The 20035-nt window shown below is 38.3% G+C and overlaps 1 protein-coding gene across 1 annotated transcript in view; it reads right to left on the reverse strand.

Moving 5' to 3' along the window:
* Ano3 (anoctamin 3) overlaps window positions 1-20035 on the reverse strand; it is a 319679-nt gene that overhangs the window by 45811 nt on the left and 253833 nt on the right. The window contains exons 15-17 of the mRNA XM_052181396.1: window positions 10272-10354; window positions 9718-9858; window positions 9323-9487 (exon numbers count right to left, since the gene is read on the reverse strand). Of these exons, the coding sequence (XP_052037356.1) occupies window positions 9323-9487; window positions 9718-9858; window positions 10272-10354 (389 nt within the window). The remainder of the gene's footprint in view (window positions 1-9322; window positions 9488-9717; window positions 9859-10271; window positions 10355-20035) is intronic.

The raw sequence follows: 20035 nt of genomic DNA on the forward strand, positions 1-20035 counted from the left end.
ATTGTAAATAAATAAAATAACCAAGAAAAAAGAAAAAAGAGATGAGTGATAACTACAGAAGTGAAACTAGAATCTGGTGCATCAGTGGGAACTTAGCTGAAGATTGTTTATTAAGGTTAAAGGGGAGGACCTTTTGTAAGAAGCTTAGCTAAGGGTAAATGTGGCTTAAAATGGCATGTGTATATCAACAACCAAAGAGTACACATGAAGGGAACCATGGCTCCAGCTACATATGTAGCAGAAGATGGCCTTTTCAGACATCAGTGAGAGGAGAGATTATTGGTCCTGTGAAGGCACAATTCTCCAGAATAGGGGAATGAAGTCAGGAAATTGGGGGAGAGGGAGAATGATCAGGGGGAGTACTGTTGGGATAGGGGATTTTCGGAGGGGTAATCTGGAAAGGGGATACCATTTGAAATGTAAATAAAGCAAATATCTGACAAAAAAATAAAAAAAATAAAATCAAGCAAAATTTTATATTTCTAAGTTACTATAGTTTATGTCTTAATATTGAAATAGTATTAAAGTAGGTTTACGTCTTTCAGTATCGTACATAATATGAATTACCATTCTTTCATGGACTTTAATTTTTCCCCAGTTTTGCTATGCCAAAACCTACTATGATATTGACAAACTTAAATTGTGTCATTGATGATTTTCTTAAACTACAGTAACAGAAATTAAAGTAAAAGTTTGTCTTTTTACTAGTTTTAAGTGGGCTATAAGATTATTGTTGATAATGCAGAAAATTCGTAATGTTAATATCAAACAGTGTTGACATTTAACACAGAAAATTACCCACAGTTTTACTTTCTGAGGAGAAACTTGATAGTGTTTAGCTTTATACCAGGAAACACTATTCACCTTAAATTTTTCTCTTATCTTTAGCAGATATATTTTAAAATTGGGCTTATTAGTATCATTTTGATTAAATTCTATATTAATTTTCAGAATTTGTAAATTATCTAGTGTTCTGTATTTTAATGTTTATTGAATATCAAAGATCTAGGAACAGAAATAAAATTATAGTCTTTTGGGGGGATAGTATATATATAAATAACATTCTCTTTTTATAGACTAAACTTAAATAGAATAGCAGAATTTACTTTTAAAGTGGTAACTTTTGGCTGGAAGTAAAATATGCTCATTTCTCACAGTGCTTATTAATTTTTCTTTTATTGTCTTTTCTGACCATTTTTAATTTAAAAAATGATCCCAGTGACTGGTGGTAAAATACATCACAATATCAGTAACATTTGAACACAAATAAATATTTTCTGAATAATCCTATTATATTTTATTTCTTTTCTTGGTTGTTATTTTTGTTTTTTTTTTTTAACTTTTTTTTTTGAGACAAGTTTCTCTGTATAGCCCTGGCTGTCCTGGAACTCACTCTGTAGACCAGGCTGGCCTCAAACTCAGAAATCCTCTTGCCTCTGCCTCCCAGAGTGCTGGGATTACAGGCGTGCACCACCACTGCCCGATTTATATTTTATTTCTAAGCTATTTGTAAATATTACCTTATGATAAAATATACTCACATTAACAGTATATCTCTATGTATGTTCTATGTCTATGAGAGAATGAGAGTGTATGAGAATGATAGAGAGATAAATAATAGGTAGATGATAGATAGATAGATAGATAGATAGATAGATAGATAGATAGATAGATAGATGGATGATGGATGGACAGGTGGCCAGATGGACAGGCAGACAGATAGATAGGTGATAGAAAGATATCTGAGGCAATTTATTTATTTGAATCTCAGTGTTTTCATTAATATACCTGACATAGCATCTACCTTATGGTGTTGATAAAAAAATAAAGAAAAGATACTATCTTTAATTGGCCATTAGTATCTTATATGTTTGCAGAAAGTTAATTTGAATGACAGCAGCCCTTGCTGCTGAGCAAGAGCTAGCCTAGAGACATATGGATATCTCATTTATAGACATTTCAAAAACAAGTCAATACATACATGTGACTTTTTTTTCATATGCCATACTTACATTTAGACACTCACACTTTTTTTTATTTGATATATTTTTATTTACATTTCAAATGATTTTCCCTTTCCTAGCCCCCCCCCACTCCTCGAAAGTCCCTTAAGCTCCCTTCTCTCCCCCTGTCCACCCACCGACCCCTTCCCACTTCCCCGTTCTGGTTTTGCTGAATACTGCTTCACTGAGTCTTTCCAGAACGAGGGGCCACTCTCCTTTTCTTCTTGTATCTCATTTGATGTGTAGATTATGTTTTGGGTATTCCAGGTTTCTAGGTTAATATCCACTTATTAGTGAGTGCATACCATGATTCACCTTTTGAGTCTGGGTTACCTCACTTAGTATGATATTCTCTAGCTCCATCCATTTGCATAAGAATTTCATGAATTCATTGTTTCTAGTGGCTGAATAGTACTCCATTGTGTAGATATACCACATTTTTTGCATCCACTCTTCTGTTGAGGGATACTTGGGTTCTTTCCAGCATCTGGCAATTATAAATAGGGCTGCTATGAACCTAGTAGAGCATGTATCCTTATTACATGGTGGGGAATCCTCTGGGTATATGCCCAGGAGTGGTATAGCAGGATCTTCTGGAAGTGAGGTGCCCAGTTTTCGGAGGAACCGCCAGACTGATTTCCAGAGTGGTTGTACCAATTTGAAACCCCACCAGCAGTGGAGGAGTGTTCCTCTTTCTCCACACCCTCTCCAACACCTGCTATCTCCTGAATTTTTAATCTTAGCCATTTTGACTGGTGTAAGGTGAAATCTCAGGGTTGTTTTGATTTGCATTTCCCTAATGACTAATGAAGTTGAACATTTTTTAAGATGCTTCTCTGCCATCAGAAGTTCTTCAGGTGAGAATTCTTTGTTTAACTCTGTACCCCATTTTTAATAGGGTTGTTTGGTTTTCTGGAGTCTAACTTCTTGAGTTCTTTATATATATTGGATATTAGCCCTCTATCTGATGTAGGATTGGTGAACATCTTTTCCCAATTTGCCGGTTGTCGATTTGTCCTCTTGATTGTGTCCTTTGCCTTACAGAAACTCTGTAATTTTATGAGGTCCCATTTGTCAATTCTGGCTCTTAGAGCATACGCTATTGGTGTTCTGTTCAGAAACTTTCTCCCTGTAAACGATGTCCTCAAGGGTCTTCCCCAGTTTCTTTTCTATTAGCTTCAGAGTGTCTGGCTTTATGTGGAGGTCCTTGATCCATTTGGATTTGAGCTTAGTACAAGGAGACAAGGATGGATCAATTCGCATTCTTCTGCATGCTGACCTCCAGTTGAACCAGCACCATTTGTTGAAAAGGCTATCTTTCTTCCATTGGTGTTTTCAGCCTCTTTGTCGAAGATCAAGTGGCCATAGGTGTGTGGGTTCATTTCTGGATCTTCAGTCCTGTTCCATTGATCCTCCTGCCTGTCATTGTACCAATACCATGCAGTTTTTAACACTATTGCTCTGTAGTATTGCTTGAGGTCAGGGATACTGATCCCCCCCAGACTTTCTTTTGTTGCTGAGAATAGTTTTAGCTATCCTGGGTTTTTTGTTATTCCAGATGAATTTGATAACTGCTCTTTCTAACTCTGTGAAGAATTGAGTTGGGATTTTGATGAGTATTGCATTGAATCTGTATATTGCTTTTGGAAAAATGGCCATTTTAACTATATTGATTCTACCGATCCATGAGCATGGGAGGTTTTCCCATTTTTTGAGGTCTTTTTCCATTTCCTTCTTCAGAGTCTTGAAGTTCTTGTCATACAGATCTTTCACATGTTTGGTAAGAGTCACCCCAACATACTTTATACTGTTTGTGGCTATTGTGAAGGGGGTCATTTCCCTAATTTCTTTCTCAGCCGGCTTATCCTTTGAGTATAGGAAGGCCACTGATTTGCTTGAGTTGATTTTATAACCTGCCACTTTGCTGAAGTTGTTTATCAGCTGTAGGAGTTCTCTAGTGGAGTTTTTTGGGTCACTTAGGTAGACTATCATGTCATCTACAAATAATGATAGTTTGACTTCTTCCTTTCCAATTTGTATCCCTTTGACCTCCTTATGTTGTCGAATTGCCCGAGCTAGTACCTCAAGTACAATATTGAAAAGATAAGGAGAAAGGGGGCAACCCTGTCTACTTTCTGATTTTAGTGGAATTGCTTCAAGTTTCTCTCCATTTAGTTTGATGCTGGCTACCGGTTTGCTGTATATTGCTTTTACTATGTTTAGGTATGGGCCTTGAATTCCTGTTCTTTCCAAGACTTTAAGCATGAAAGGATGCTGAATTTTGTCAAATGCTTTTTCAGCATCCAATGAAATGACAATGTGGTTTTTTTCTTTGAGTTTGTTTATGTAGTGGATTGCATTGATCGATTTCCGTATATTGAACCAACCCTGCATTCCCGGGAGGAAGCCTACTTGATCATGGTGGATGATCGTTTTGATGTGTTCTTGGATTCGGTTGGCAAGAATTTTATTGAGTATTTTTGCATCGATGTTCATAAGGGAAATTGGTCTGAAGTTCTCTTTCTTTGTTGGATCTTTGTGTGGTTTTGGTATCAGTGTAATTGTGGCTTCATAGAAGGAATTGGGTAGTGTTCCTTCTGTTTCTGTTTTGTGGAATAATTTGAAGTGTATTGGTGTTAACTCTTCTTTGAAGGTCTGATAGAATTCTGCAGTGAAACCATCTGTTCCTGTGCTTTTTTTGGTTGGAAGACTTTCTATGACTCCTTCTATTTCTTTAGGCATTATGGGACTGTTTAGATGATCTATTTGGTCCTGATTTAATTTTGGTATTTGATATCTGTCAAGGAAATTGTCCATTTCCTCCAGATTCTCCAGTTGTGTTGAGTACAGGCTCTTGTAGTAGGATCTGATGATTTTTTGGATTTCCTCAGTTTCCGTTGTTATATCTCCCTTTTCATTTCTAAGTTTGTTAATTTGGGTACTTTCTCTGTGCCCTTTTGTCAGTCTGGCTAAGGGTTTATCTATCTTGTTGATTTTCTCAAAGAACCAGTTCCTGGTTTTGTTGATTCTTTGTATGGTTCTCTTTGTTTCTACTTGATTGATTTCAGCCCTGAGTTTGATGATTTCCTGCCTTCTACTCCTCCTGGGTGAAATAGCTTCTTTTTGTTCCAGGGCTTTCAGGTGTGTCATTAAGCTGGTAATGTGTGCTCTCTCCATTTTCTTTTTGGAGGCATTCAGGGCTATGAGTTTTCCTCTTAGCACTGCTTTCATTGTGTCCTATAGATTTGGGTATGTTGTGTCTTCATTTTCATTGTGTTCTAAAAAGTCTTTAATTTCTTTCTTTATTTCTTCCTTGACCAAGGTATCATTGAGTAGAATATTGTTCAATTTCCATGTGTATGTGGGTTTTCTGTTGTTTTTGTTGCTATTGAAGACCACTTTTACTCCATAGTGATCTGATAGGAGGCATGGGATTAGTTCGATCTTCTTATATTTGTTGAGGTCTGTCTTGTGACCAATTATATGGTCGATTTTCTCAGCACCATGAGGTGCTGAGAAAAAGGTATATTCTTTTGCTTTAGGATAGAATGTTCTATATATATCTGTTAAATCTAATTGGTCCAAAGCTTCAATTAGTTTAATTATGTCCCTGTTTAGTTTCTGTTTTCCTGATCAGTCCATTGAGGAAAGTGCAGTGTTGAAGTCACCCACAATTATTGTGTTAGGTGCAATATGTGCTTTGAGCTTTAATAAAGTTTCTTTTACAAGAGGGTGCCCGTGCATTTGGACCATAGATGTTCAGGATTGAGAGTTCTTTTTGCTGTATTTTTCCTTTGACCAGTAAGAAGTGTCCCTCAGAGTCTCTTTTGATGACTTTGGGTTGAAAGTCAATTTTATCTGATATTAAAATGGCTACTCCAGCTTGTTTCCTGAGACCATTTGCTTGTAAAATTGTCTTCCAGCCTTTTACTCTAAGGTAGTGTTTGTCTTTGACCCGGAGGTGTGTTTCCTGTAAGCAGAAATGTAGGGTCCTTTTTACGTATCCAGTCAGTTAGTCTATGTCTTTTTATTGGGGCATTGAGTCCATTGATGTTAAGAGATATTAAGGAATAGTGATTGTTACTTCCTGTCATTTTTGACGTTATTTTTTAAATTTGATTGGTTAACTTCTTTTGGGTTTGATGAAAGGTTACTATCTTGCTTTTTCCAGGGTGAAGTTTCCCTCCTTGTATTGGTGTTTTCCTCCTATTATCCTTTGTAGGGCTGGGTTTGTGAATAGATATTGGGTAAACTTGGTTTTGTCATGGAATATCTTAGTTTCTCCATCTATGGTGATTGAGAGTTTTGCTGGATATAGTAGTTTTGGCTGGCATTTGTGTTCTCTTAAAGTCTGCATGAGATCAGCCCAGGATCTTCTAGCCTTCATAGTCTCAGGTGAAAAGTCTGCTGTGATTCTGATAGGTCTTCCTTTATATGTTACTTGGCCTTTTTCTCTTACCGCCTTTAATATTCTTTCTTTGTTTAGTACATTTGGTGTTTTGATTATTATGTGACGGGAAGTATTTCTGTTCTGGTCTATTCTGTCTGGAGTTCCGTAGGCTTCTTGTATATTCATGGACATCTCTCTCTTTAGGTTAGGGAAGTTTTCTTCCATAATTTTATTGAAGATATTTGCTGGCGCTTTAAGTTGTAAATCTTCACTCTCATCTATGCCTGTAATCCTTAGGTTTTGTCTTCTCATTGTGTCCTGGATTTCCTGGATATTTTGGGTTACAAGCTTTTTGCTTTTTGCATTTTCTTTAACTGTTGAGTCCATGGTTTCTATGGTATCTTCAGCATCTGAGATTCTTTCTTCTATCTCTTGTATTCTGTTGTTGATATTTGCATCTATGTCCCCTGATTTCTTCCCAAAGCTTTCTATCTCCAAAGTTGTCTCCCTTTGAGTTTTCTTAGTTGTTTTTACTTCTCATTTTAGATCCTGGATGGTTTTGCTTAGCTCCTTCACTTGCTTGTTTGTGCTTTCCTGTAATTCTTTAAGAGATTTTTGTGTTTCCTCTTTCATGACCTCAGCCTGTTGACCAAAGTTCTCCTGTATTTCTTTAAGTGTTTTTTGTGTTTCCTCATTATTGGCTTTTGTATTTTCCTGGATTTCTTTCAATGATTTTTGTGTTTCCCTTGCAAGGGCTTCTAACTTTTGATTCATTTTCTCCTGAATTTCTTTAAGTATGTCCTTCATGTGTTCCTGTACTAGCATCATGACCAGTGATTTTAAATCCAAATCTTGTTTTACTGGTGTGATGGGGTATCCAGGACTTGCTGGTAGAGGAGAATTGGGTTCAGATGTTGCCATATTGCCTTGATTTCTGTTAGTGACGTTCCTGCGTCTGCCTTTTGCCATCTAGTTCTCACTGGTGTTAGTTGGTGTTGTCAGTGCTGGACTCACCAGTGCAAGCTGCCTCTTCCCAGGTGGCCTCTGGTGCACAGCTTACCTCCTGCACTGCCTGAAGACAGGGTGCTGTGGCCCAGGCTGTTCAGACCTGGAAGCAGACACCTGAAGGCTCCTGCTGGGGCCCGCTGGATTTACTGGAGCACACCGACTTCTCCCTGTTGGCCGCCTGTAAGCCCTTCTTGCCTCTTTCAGGACCTGGAGATGTGGTGTTGTCGCCCAGGCTGATCTGGATCCAGAAGCGGAGAGGTCTGAGGGCTACTGCCAGAGGCCTCAGGACTGAAGCCTAAGCTCTGTGCCACAGGAAAGAGCTGTGCTTTGAGCTCCCAGACTGCCTCTGGGTGCACACCAGGTCTCCTGCACTTCCTGGAGGCTGAGTGCTGTGGCCCAGGCTGTTCAGATCCCAAAGCAGGCGCCTTAAGGCTCCTGCTGGGGCCTGCTGGATTTACTGGAGCACACCGACTTCTCCCCGCTGGCCGCCTGGAAGCCCCACTTGCCTCTTTCAGGACCTGGAGATGTGGTGTTGCCGCCCAGGCTGATCTGGATCCAGAAGCGGAGAGGTCTGAGGGCTACTGCCAGAGGCCTCAGGACTGAAGCCTAAGCTCTGTGCCACAGGAACGAGCTGTGTTGTCTACATGTGACTTTTTTTAAACAAAGAGATGTTCCTTTTAGAAGTTATCATATAGTAACCTGAAAGAATAATTATGTATAGCCAAAGAAGATAACATTCTATATCCTTCAAAGACTGACCTTACTGGAGTGGAAAGGGTATGAAGAAAAGACAGGCATGCTGTCACATGGGAGGAAAAGCTGCTATCCATTAGACTGGACTCTCATCCGGGCATGCTACAGCATCCTGGAAGCTCAGGATGTCCATTACATAAAATTAAACGGGGAGATAGGTTCAGCTGTTCTCAGTAGGAGCAATCTCTATAGAACTGCAGCCTTCAGGCTATAAACATCTTTGTGGAGAAAGCATTGGTGGACATTCTTTTGTGTGCACTATAAACATTGGCATTTGGATCAGGAGAGAATGCTTTTCTTTTTTCCTGAGCACAACAAGAGGGAGGCTTTGCTATTTTTGGTGGGTCTAAGACAATGGGGTCCTTGACATAGCTATGTTCATGACATCAACACATACTAACAAGTACTTAACTCTTTCCCTACCATAACCCATACCTTTAAAAGTGCCATCATGTGACAGGCAGACAGAGAGAGAGGAGAGAGAGAGAGAGAGAGAGAGAGAGAGAGAGAGAGAGAGAGAGAGAAAGACACACAGAGAGAGTACTTTTTTCTAGAGAAAATGAAGGGGTCACAAGTGGACTTTGAAGTGTATTTTCTTGTACCTTTCCAACAAATTCTCTTATTGGAGGACTGAATTTATTTGTGTAGTTGTCTAATATAAACAATACCTCACTTATTTAAAAAGTGTTTATCACTATCTCTAGAATATGCAAATACTGAAACTGAAGTTTCAACTAACTAGCACCATAAAAACACTGGACAAGGAAGACAGTACACTTGGTATCATTTTTGTTTTTTTAAAAAAATTGCAGGCCTGTTATGGTATCATATGCCTTTAACCCCAACACTCAGCAGGCAGGGGCAAGTGGAGCACTCTGAGTTTGAATTTACTCTGTTCTACATAGTTAGTTACAGACCAGCCAGAACTAGGTAGTGTAAGGCACTGTCTCAAAAAAGAAAATAATTTGTCAGTCAATAATTCAGTGCATAAACCAAGGTGAATGAAATACCTCATTAAAACGAGTTGTTTAGAACAGAAGTATGAATGTATTCATGCGTGCGCACACACACACACACACACACACAGACACACACAATTCAATACTAGGGAGATATAGGCCCTTCTGACTGTCTGTATGCCTATGAAAATAATTCCATAAACACTTACAAGATTCAGCAGCATGATGATTACGAAGTTGATACAGACAGCAGCACCAGATGTAGCGAACTGCCAATGCTGTTTGATGAAATTCCACTTGAATGATGCAAACTGTTCCATGACAACCAGACGGTACACTACTACTGCGAACACTGCGGTGATGACCAAGGAGATCTGCAGAGTGGGAGAACAAACAGGTCTCATGTGTTACTAACAAACAAGAAGCAACCCACATATAGTAATGATATATATTTAAATGATATATATTAAAATGACACTGAAAACAGTAATTGTATTATTTTTATTTTGCATTCTTAGAATTACAAAATGAGTTGGTGTGCTAGAATATCCTTCTAAACCCACAACCCTAAATCATTCTCAAAGTGCTGATGATCATATTTTACCATAAAGAAGATCCCTGAGACAGATACAAGAAGTCGCGTGACTTTGTCCGATGAAGGCTGATGAGGCTCTGGCTTCCCTGTGATGGGATTTATTACCTCCATCCTGTAATATTTTGCTTCAAATTGGGGGCGAAGTGTTTCCTATGAGAGAAACTAAGGTTACCTAAATAGCAAGTCCACAAATTAAAGTAAAATATGTTTTGATAATTAATACAGACTCTTGTCTTGTGCTGTTGTGTTGTTGTTTGCACAAAGATGCAGCCTTCCAAAGAACAATGCCACTAACAGCTAAGCTAAACCCCTGTATTTTAAATAGAACAATTATCTATAGATCTACATTTATAGATCTACTTTTCTATTATCTATAGATCCACTTTAAAAAAACATTATAGCATTGACTCTTAACAATGTATATTCACCCTTGGCTCCTATTACCTACATAAAATAAGCAATCTTGTCAGTATGATGTAAAGATGAGAATCTCTTTCTAGTTTGATGTTACTGCATTGAGTAGTTCCCCAAATTTCTTAACTTCCACTTCTCTAATATCTTACCTCCTCTTCTTCCCATTCAATAAGGTCCCACGTGTAAGTCAGTATGCTTCTTCTCCTTTTCCAAAACTCAAGAAAGACTGTGGCTATATAACAACAACAACAACAACAACAATAATAATAGAGTAATAATAATTCTCCATCTCAAACACACAACATTGATTTTCTTCAGGCAAGTATATTTTGTAATATAATTAATTAAATTGTTTAAAGTGATTAACTTGTCAGTAAATAAATATTGGAAATTTTATTTAAATCATCTTTCTTTCTGGTCTTTATATAAAGCTGTCTTTATGCATGCCTAAAGGAAGGCAATTTTTAACACTAACATTAATGATCCTTTTGTTAGCATTGCATATCAAAAATGATGCTAGGAGGAAAGGTCAAGGTCAGAGCAATAAATTCTATTGACTTTATCATTGTTTCAAATTAGCTCAAAACTTTAAATTCTCATCTACCAAAGATAATCAAAACCCGATACTTGTCATCCAAGACCCGATAGGAGCAGTGTGAGAGAAAGAGATAAAGTACAAGGTGGGAAAAGATGAGATATTAAATTTTTTTATTATGGTTTACTTTTATTCAAACTTTAAAAGTTTGGATATAAATTAGTAATTACATACCATATAGAGTTAATTTACCTTATATTTTAATCTCATTTTAAGATTTATAAAGTGTCTTTGCATGTATCATTGATTTTATTTAGAAAATAATTAATTTTCTTAAAATTTTCAGAAAGGTAATGAAAATTATAATGATTCAGTTGGACTTGAAATCAAGGGTACTTCGTGTGTGCCAGCAATCATAGCACATCATGGTGGAAGAGCCAGGGCTGGTGCTCTTGACTGAGCAAGTCTGGCTGCTGCAATCTACATGTTCTCCCTACCATTTTTGGACCTACCATAAATTTTATGTGCTGATTTCCTGCAAAGTCCTAAAGGATTAGAAATAGCTGAAAGACGCAACACCACTGAGCTTCATTGATTAAAAGACAAGAGAGGTTTTCCCAGCACTGGATTGTCCTTTACAATATCAAACTACAATCACTGTTACCAACAGAGGGACGTAAGACATGCGGGATGGAGAGAACGGGGATGGGGAGGGGAAGGGAGAGAGAGTGATAATATGCCATGGTTTCTAGCCAAGACCACTTTATATCTTTAATATAGACAATCTCATACTAATTAACATCAGTTGTAGTCAAGGCTAAGAGCTGAATGGGGGCAGAGGATTACCTCTTAGCTTTCCTTAATAGCATATACTTGATCAAGAGGAATATAACACAAAATCTAAGTAAAATGAAACTAAACTGAATGATTGCAATTTCAAAGCAACAACCTTCAAAAGCAGATACTAAGTCTAGACAGGATGGCATTTTCATTGAACTAGGTATTCATTTGGGTTGTGTTTTAAAAGTTCATTCTCACTAAGATACAGTTGTTTTGTGCATGTCTTATTGAGAGCTCTCCTGGGCATATACCCAGAGGATTCCCCGGCATGCAATAAGGACACATGCTCCACTGTGTTCATAGCAGCCCTATTTGTAGTAGCCAGAAGCTGGAAAGAACCCAGGTGTCCCTCAATGGAGGAATGGATACAAAAAATATGGTATATTTACACAATGGAGTACTATTCAGCCATTAGAAACAATGAATTCATGAAATTCTTGGACAAATGGATGGAGCTGGAGAACATCATATTAAGTGAGGTAACCCAGTCTCAAAAGATCAGTCATGGTATGCACTCACTGATAAGTGGATATTAGCCTAGAAACTTTGAATACCCAAGACATAATCCACATATTAAATGATGTCCAAGAAGAACGGAGGAGTGTCCCCTGGTTCTGGAAAGGCTCAGTGCAGCAGTATAGGGGAATACCAGAACAGGGAAGTGGGAAGGAGTAGATGGGGGAACAGGGGTAGGAAAGAGGGCTTATGGGACTTTCTGTGAGTGGGGAGCCAGAAAAGGGGAAATCATTTGAAATGTAAATAAAGAATATACCAAATTAAAAAAAAAGAAAAAAGGAAAAAAAGGAATATAAATGAAAAATGAAGAGGAGACAAAAAAATTGATTTAAAAAATATTTCCAGAATAATTTAGTGTCCCAGCATAAAGCAAGGATAAATTTTATTACTTAGAAATTTCTGCCTAACTTATTAATTAACAAAAACCTACTTTAAAAAATGATCACATTCATTGCTTTCAGAAATTACCTGAAATGGTGGATATAGTATATTCTTTAATAAAAGTGGTACTTGTACACGCTCATGCTATCCTTAGTTTATGGATCTTGATTTTTTAAAATTTTACTCTTAAAGGAAGTTTTAGGACTTAAAATGATGGAACACACTTTACCCCCAGCACTGGTAGGGAGGTAGGGGCAGGCACATCTCTAAATTCTAGGCAAGTCTCTTCAACATACTGAATTCTAGGTTAGCCAGGATTGCATAATATGAATCTGTCTCAGAAACAAACATTTTAGAACACTTGTCTTTTCTTTACTTTGGAGGTTTTGATTTTTGTTTTTTTGTTTTGTTTTGTTTGTTTGTTTGTTTGTTTGTTTTGCAAGTGATGGACATAGAATACACTGTACAATCAAACCATAATATCAACCAGAAATAAGTAAATCCTTTATTTCTTTTGAAACAGTTTCTCACTATATATTTTAGGTTAGCCTAGAACTACTGTCCATCTTGGGCTAGCCTCAAAACACAGATTATCCAGCTCCAGTCTCCAGAGTGCTGATCTTTGAGGCATGAATCAGCATATACATCAAAACTTAATTTACAAATTAATATGATTGACTATGTTGTTTGACTAGATCCTCATGACAATAGTGTGGTCCTACTCAGTTTTGCATTTTATGATGTCATAGTAATTTTACCTCTCATGCTTAGTAGTGGAGTTATGGCTTCCATAACCATATCAAATCACATAACCAATTTTAATTTGGGTACCAGACCAAATGATAAGCATGAGGATCAGAAGAAAATGTTGACGTCTGGGCCACCCCCAGCATATCTGTAGCTATTGTGTTCCATGCCTGCCAGCTATTTCATATTGTTGCTGTAATTTGCTGTCAGTAATTGACACAGAAAAATAACTTGACTCAGAGCAGGGTCATGCTGACCACATCCCTTGTTATGTTCTGTATGAGGCTTCTTAATTTTAAGAAATTCCACAAAGCTTCTCATCGGAAACATCAAATTAAAGTTCAATATAAACCATAATGCCTCAAATGGCTAGAGTCAGAGCCACCCACATGGTAGCACTTCCTGCATTTGAGATCATTGTGTTTTTTATGTTTTTTTTTTTTATCCTTATAAGCTGGCACTGAGAAATGTTCATCACCACAACCTCAACCCCTGAATTCTGAGCTATGGTCCTGATTGAGCAGCATTAAGGTGTGTGTCTGACTGAGATTAGTGATTTTGCGGTTTGTAAGCAACTCTTGGATGCCAATAAAAGAACAAAAACTGAACACTTCCCTGGTCTTATTGAGCCTGGAATGAAAATAAAAGATATTGCCTTATGATAAGACTCAAGGAAAAAATGGAGCTGAAATACAGGTGTGAGTCATCTGAGAAAAAAATACAGAAGCAAATGTGGTTCACTCCTAACTGGAGAGTGATTGAGTCCATTAAACGCTCAAATTCCCATAATCTACAACAACATGAAAAAGAAAGCTGCATAGCACCCTATTGTTCTGAATTGTTGTCTAGCAAGGTCCTCTGTATTCAAGTATTACAGGAGGATATTGAGGATGTGATTCATTATCATCCAGAATCTGGTGTTACAAGCCTATTGCTGTTGATGTCATGTTTTAATGATAGAACGTGGAAATCTCAACTTGGTACTTATCTTGAATCTTTATCCCTACTGTGTGGCTCTCAGAGTGTTAGAAAGTACTATGCATATTAATGGAGGAAAAAGTTATCATCAATATTATCTAGTCATGAACCCTGAAAACTATAACTATGAATGGCCTGACAAGACATGACCACTGGTAGGATAGTTGCATGAATATTATGGGAGTTACCAACTACTTTCTAATTGAATTTAGGACCCACTCCACAAGTTAAATCAATACCTGATACTATTATTTGTCCAAGAACCAGGGGCTAGATATGTTACAGGCTATATTTGAAAACCTACTACTCTCATCCTTCTAAATGGTTATAGTATTAAATCAACTCCCAACAACTTATCATTATGCCAATATATATGTGCATCTTTAAGCCTGCATTGGAAGAGTTCATTTTACAGTAAATGGAGACTGACATGAGTCTTATAACTGACCAAGTTAGAGAATAAGAGAATATAAAATCCCCAGCCCTAACTAGAATATTTGTATCACAGTTTCTCCTCCTAAGGTTCAAGGATGATGACAGAAAAAGGGCAGAAAGGTTGCATGAGTCATAGGAAGTGAATGATTACAAGGAACCAGTGATCTTGGACACAGCAGGGCAGTTGCACACATCAATTCTTATCAATTGAGATAGGATACATGAGGCTTCTGCAGCCTTAGACCAAGAGAATGGTCTAAGGACCATCTCTGCATGGAGAGCAGAGATGGACACCTGTAGGGACTGGAGGAAGCCCTGACTCAGTGAAATCCTATGAGTATGTGTATTTTGACATGCACAAAGCCAATTGAGAACTCTGAGACCAATTTGCACATGGTAAACTGACAAGACATGACTCACATAAGTAGGCTCAAGAGAGATGGAAAAGCTTTCCTAGGGAATTGAAGTATGAGCTTTTATAAATTATTGTCCACTGTGTGAAAGAACAGCATTTACAGGTTCATCTTACTGGATGTTTACAGCCTGAGATGTTCACCTATAAAGATCTCCTACACAGACTAACTTTCCCTTCCATTTGTCCTGTGCCTAATAAACATGGGTATCAGAATTGTGGTTATAGTGGTTAGAGAACCCCACCTGATCCCTGCTTTATTGAATGAGTGTCTTTGTGTATATTCTTTTTCATTCCTTTTCTGGCTCTAACCAGTATTCCAGAACCTAGCCCTACAGGGACATGACAGACATGACCTTAACTAAGAAAATATTGGCCATTTAGAGCTACTAGGAGAATGAGAGTCAGTTTTTGTTAAGAGTGTGGATCATGATAAGTTGAACACAATCCAGTGGAAAACCACACATCAGCGACTGTATGATCACCACAAACTGTATTTAATGGGTTAAAAAATACACTTTAAGCTGAGTAGGTATAAAAGGATGGTATATTTGAGAGGAGTTGGGGAAGGAATTTATAAAACTAAGACACAGATTACAATTTTTTTTAAAATACATATTTATTCACATCCTTGACAACATGTGCTGTCACCCGAGTGTTTAATCTTGGTCATTCTGATTGGTGTAAAGTAGATCTCATGGGCATTTTAATTTGCATTTTCTCTTGTGACTAATGACTTTGAACATTTCTTTAAGTGCTTCTTGGTCATTTGAGATTTCTCTGTTGTGAATTCTCTATTTAGGTCTATATCCCATTTTTGAAGGGTTGCTTGGTTTTTTGGAGGTAAGGTTCTTGAGTTCTTTCTATATTTTGGATGTTAACCCTCTATCAGGTGTGTGATTAGTGAAGATTTTTTTCCCAATTTGTAGGCTGCAAATTTGTCCCATTGACTGTGCCTTTTCCCTTACAGAAGTTTTTCAGTTTTGTGAGATCTCATTTATCATTTATTGATCTTAGAGCCTGAAATATTGGTGTTCTGTTTAGGAAATTTCCCTCTGTGCCAATGAGTTTGAGACTCTTAACCACTTTCTCTTGTGGGATAGCAACCTGGTACAACCTCTCTGGAAATCAATCTGGAGGTTCCTTTGAAAATTGGGAATAGATCTTCCTGAAGACCCAGCTATACTACTCTTGGGAATATACCCAAAAGTTGCTCTACCCTACCACAGGGACACATGCTCCGCTATGTTCTTAATGACCTCATGCAAAATAGTCAGAAGCTGGAAACAATCTAGATATTCCAGGACAGAAGAATGGATACAGAAAATGTGGTTCATTTACACAATGGAATACCATTCAACTATTAAAAATGAGGACATCATGAGTTTTTCAGGCAAATGAATGAAACTAGAAAATATCAGCTTGCGTGAGGTAACTCATTCAAATGAACATGAATGGTATGTACTCACTAATAAGTGGGTATTAGCCAAAAAAGTACAGAATACCTAAAATACAATCCACAGAACTCAAGAGGGTTAACAAGCAGAATGGCCCAAGTGAAGATGCTTCAATCTCACTTGGAATGGAGACGAAAATAATATGGGAGGAAGTAGGAGGGAGGCATCTGCATGGGAGAGGGGCAGGCTAGTAGTAAAGGGGAACAAGGTCGGGTATGGGGTGAGAAGACAGGAGAGAAGCCCCGAGGATCAGCAAAATGAATGGAAGTATGCAATCTCAAGGGGGTGGGAGGTGGAGGGACCCTCTAGAAAGTACCAGAGACATGGGAGGTAAGATACTCTCAGGACTCAAAGGGAGGAACATTAGATGAAATCCCCAACAGTGGGGAGAGGGAACCTGTAGAGTCCACCTCCAGTAGAAAGACAGAGCATCAAGTGGAGGGATGAGATTGTCATTTCAGTCCAAATTTCTGACTTAAATTTCCTGTCTAAAAGAACTACAGGAACAAAAATAGAGAAGAGACTGAGGGAAAGGTGGTTCAGTAACTGGACCAATGGGGAATTCATCTAAAGGGGAGGCCATAAGATCTGACATTATTACTATGGTGTGCTTAAAGTCAAGGGACTGTCCTCTAAGAAGCCCAACAGGCAGCTGACTGAAACAGAAGCACAGACTTACACCTAACCTTTGACCTGAAGTTGGGGACTCCTCTGGTTGAAATAGGAAAAAGCTGAAAGAACCTGAGGAGGAAGGTGACCCCTTAGGGAGACCAGGATTCTCACCTAATTTAGAATCCTGAGATCTTTTAGACACTGAGCCACCAACCAGTCAGCATACCCAAGCTAGTGCAAGGCACCCAACACATGTATAGGAGAGGACTCCTTGGTCTGGCTTCAGTGGGAGCTAATGCACCTAAACCTGGAGAGACATAAGGCCCCAGGGAGACAGAAGGTCTAGCAGGTGGAGGGACATCCTCCTGGAGACAGGGTGGGAGGGAGGAATTGAATGAGGAACTGTGGGAGGGGCAATAATCTATACATCAAATGAGGTACAAGAAGAAAGGAAGAGTGCCTCTTGTTCTGGAAAGACTCAATGAAGCAGTATTCAACAAAACCAGAACGGGGAAGTGGGAAGGGGTGGGTGGGAGGACAGGGGGAGAGAAGGGGGCTTATGGGACTTTCTGGGAGTTGGGGGGCTAGGAAAGGGGAAATCATTTGAAATGTAAATAAAAAATATATCGAATAAAAAAAAGTAATATTTTTTTGAAAAATTATTTATTTATTTTGTAAATTTGAATACACTGTAGCTGTCTTCAAACACACCAGAAGAGGGCATCAGATACTATTACAGATGGTTATAAATCACCATGTGGTGGCTGGGAATTGAACTCAGGTCCTGTGGAAGAGCAGTCAATGCTTTTACCTGCAGAGTAATTTCTCCAACCCCAATTACAAAATTCTTAAAGACCTAAATCACTTTTTTAATTAAAAAATGATTTTAGAGCAACCACTCTCCCTTTCCCCTATTGAATTGCCTTGTCCAGCCTCAATATGAGGGCTTTTTGCCTTGTCTTAGTATATCTTGTTTTGTCATGATTCATTGTTGTCTATTGGAAGCTTGCTCTTTCCTGAAATAGAGCAGAAGTGGATCTAGAAGAAAGGGGAGGAGGGGGGAGCTTGGTGATGTTTTGTATTTGAGACAATTCTATTTTCAATATAAATAAAAGTCATGACCCAGCATCATTCCATAAGCGAAAACCATTTTCAAATAATGGGTACGGAAGAGAACAGTTAATGTTTTTCCTTTTGCAGAGTTATAGGATTTTTTCCTATTATTCCCACACTCTTTTCTGCTAGTCCCTCCTTATGTATCCCAGGTTATCCTAGAACTTAGTCTTTGGGCCTTGACCTTCTGAATGTTGGTGTTATTAATATGCTTCATCACATCCTGAATGAATTTATTGTCAATCTCAATAACAGAAGGAATATGATGCAAAAAGAGGTTGAACTGTCATGCAGTTCATCACTGAGTATAAAGCATGGGATGCCATGAAGACATGATTATGGAAAACTCTGAAGTGGAAATTTCTGGTTTCTTTGTATCCTCAGTTGTCTTATGTGATGTTTTACTGAAGATTGCCAAAGCAGAAACGTGGGAAGATGCTGAGAACAGACATGCGGTATTTCTCTGGAAGCTTCCCGGAAAAGGGGCATGTGATTTTTTTTTTTAATTTTATTTTTTAATATTTTTATTTTCTATATTCTTTGTTTACAATCCAAATGATTTCCCCTTTCCAGGATCCCCCCCTCCCCATATGTCCCATAAAGCTTCTTCTCTCCATCCATTCTCCAATCACCTCCCTCCTTTTTCTCTGTCCTTATATTCCCCTCCAATGCTAGATCAATCCTTTCCAGGATCAGGACCCTCTCCATACTTCTTCATGGGAGTCATTTGTTATGCGATTTGTGCCTGGGGTATTCATGTGATGTTTTGGTAGAGTGAATGCTTGAGAGAACGAGATGTTTGGAAAGGCTATAAATATAACCTGACAGAGAGTAGATGATGCTGTGTGGTATTGGTTCACATTACCACTTGTTGCTGGTCTTTGTTGGGCTTTGCTGACTCTGGTCTTCATTGACAATACTGTGGCATTGGTTTGCCTTGTCTTCTTTATCGATCATGATCTGTTATGACTTCATAGAGAAACATACCAAAAATTTGGCAAGTTCTTGCCTCTTCTGTGAACCTGAACTAATTGGCAGAACCTTGTGCATGGTTTCTTCTGGACTGAACTGTAATTGCTGATTTGTGAGTGGTGCTTTTGACTGTATCAAGCTACTACTGCTGATTCTTATGGACTGAGCTGCTGATATTCTGGCAGTGGAGACTGGATTTGCCACAAAGAACCTATTTTTACACAGATCCACATAATCCTTTGTCCTACTAACCTTTCCTTTACAATGCTTCTGGTAGGAGGTGGGCTAGAAGGGAGACTAAAGCATTTAAGTACACTTATTAAAGTAGGCCTTGAAAAATATAAGCCTACAAGACCCACTTGACAAATTATGAAAGTAGCAAAGACACGTTAGTCATCTCGTGTGAAACAGAGAAAGGAAGCTTGGCCTGCATAGTTGGCTTTGAATCCTGCATGGACATCCAGTCTCTGAAGCAAGCAATAGATGAAAGAACACAAGAACATGGATGACAAAGGCCCAGATAGGGTTTAGAAGATAGGAGTGTGGGGACATTAAGAGACATAGAAATTGGGATCTGACAGATTTATCGTACTTCACATCTTATAGCATACAAAAAAATGTTACTGCTTAGTTCATGCCTCAAGCCAGTTACATTAATACCTCCGGGAACAACTCTAGAACATTGGCCTTTTGTTTGGTTTTGTTTCTAATTTCTGTATTTGTTTATTTTTGTTGGTGGTGATATTGCTGTTTTGAGACAGAGTTTGTCTCACTATGTAGCTCTGGCTGCCCTGGGACTCATTATGAAGACTAGGCTGGCCTTGAGCTCACAGAGATAAGCTTGCGTCTGCCTCCTAAGTATTGGGATTAATGGCTTGTGTCACCATTTTTGGCTACAAATTATATTTTTTTTTA

This window comes from Apodemus sylvaticus, chromosome 5 (assembly GCF_947179515.1).
Source record: "Apodemus sylvaticus chromosome 5, mApoSyl1.1, whole genome shotgun sequence".
Classification (NCBI taxonomy): Eukaryota; Metazoa; Chordata; class Mammalia; order Rodentia; family Muridae; genus Apodemus; species Apodemus sylvaticus.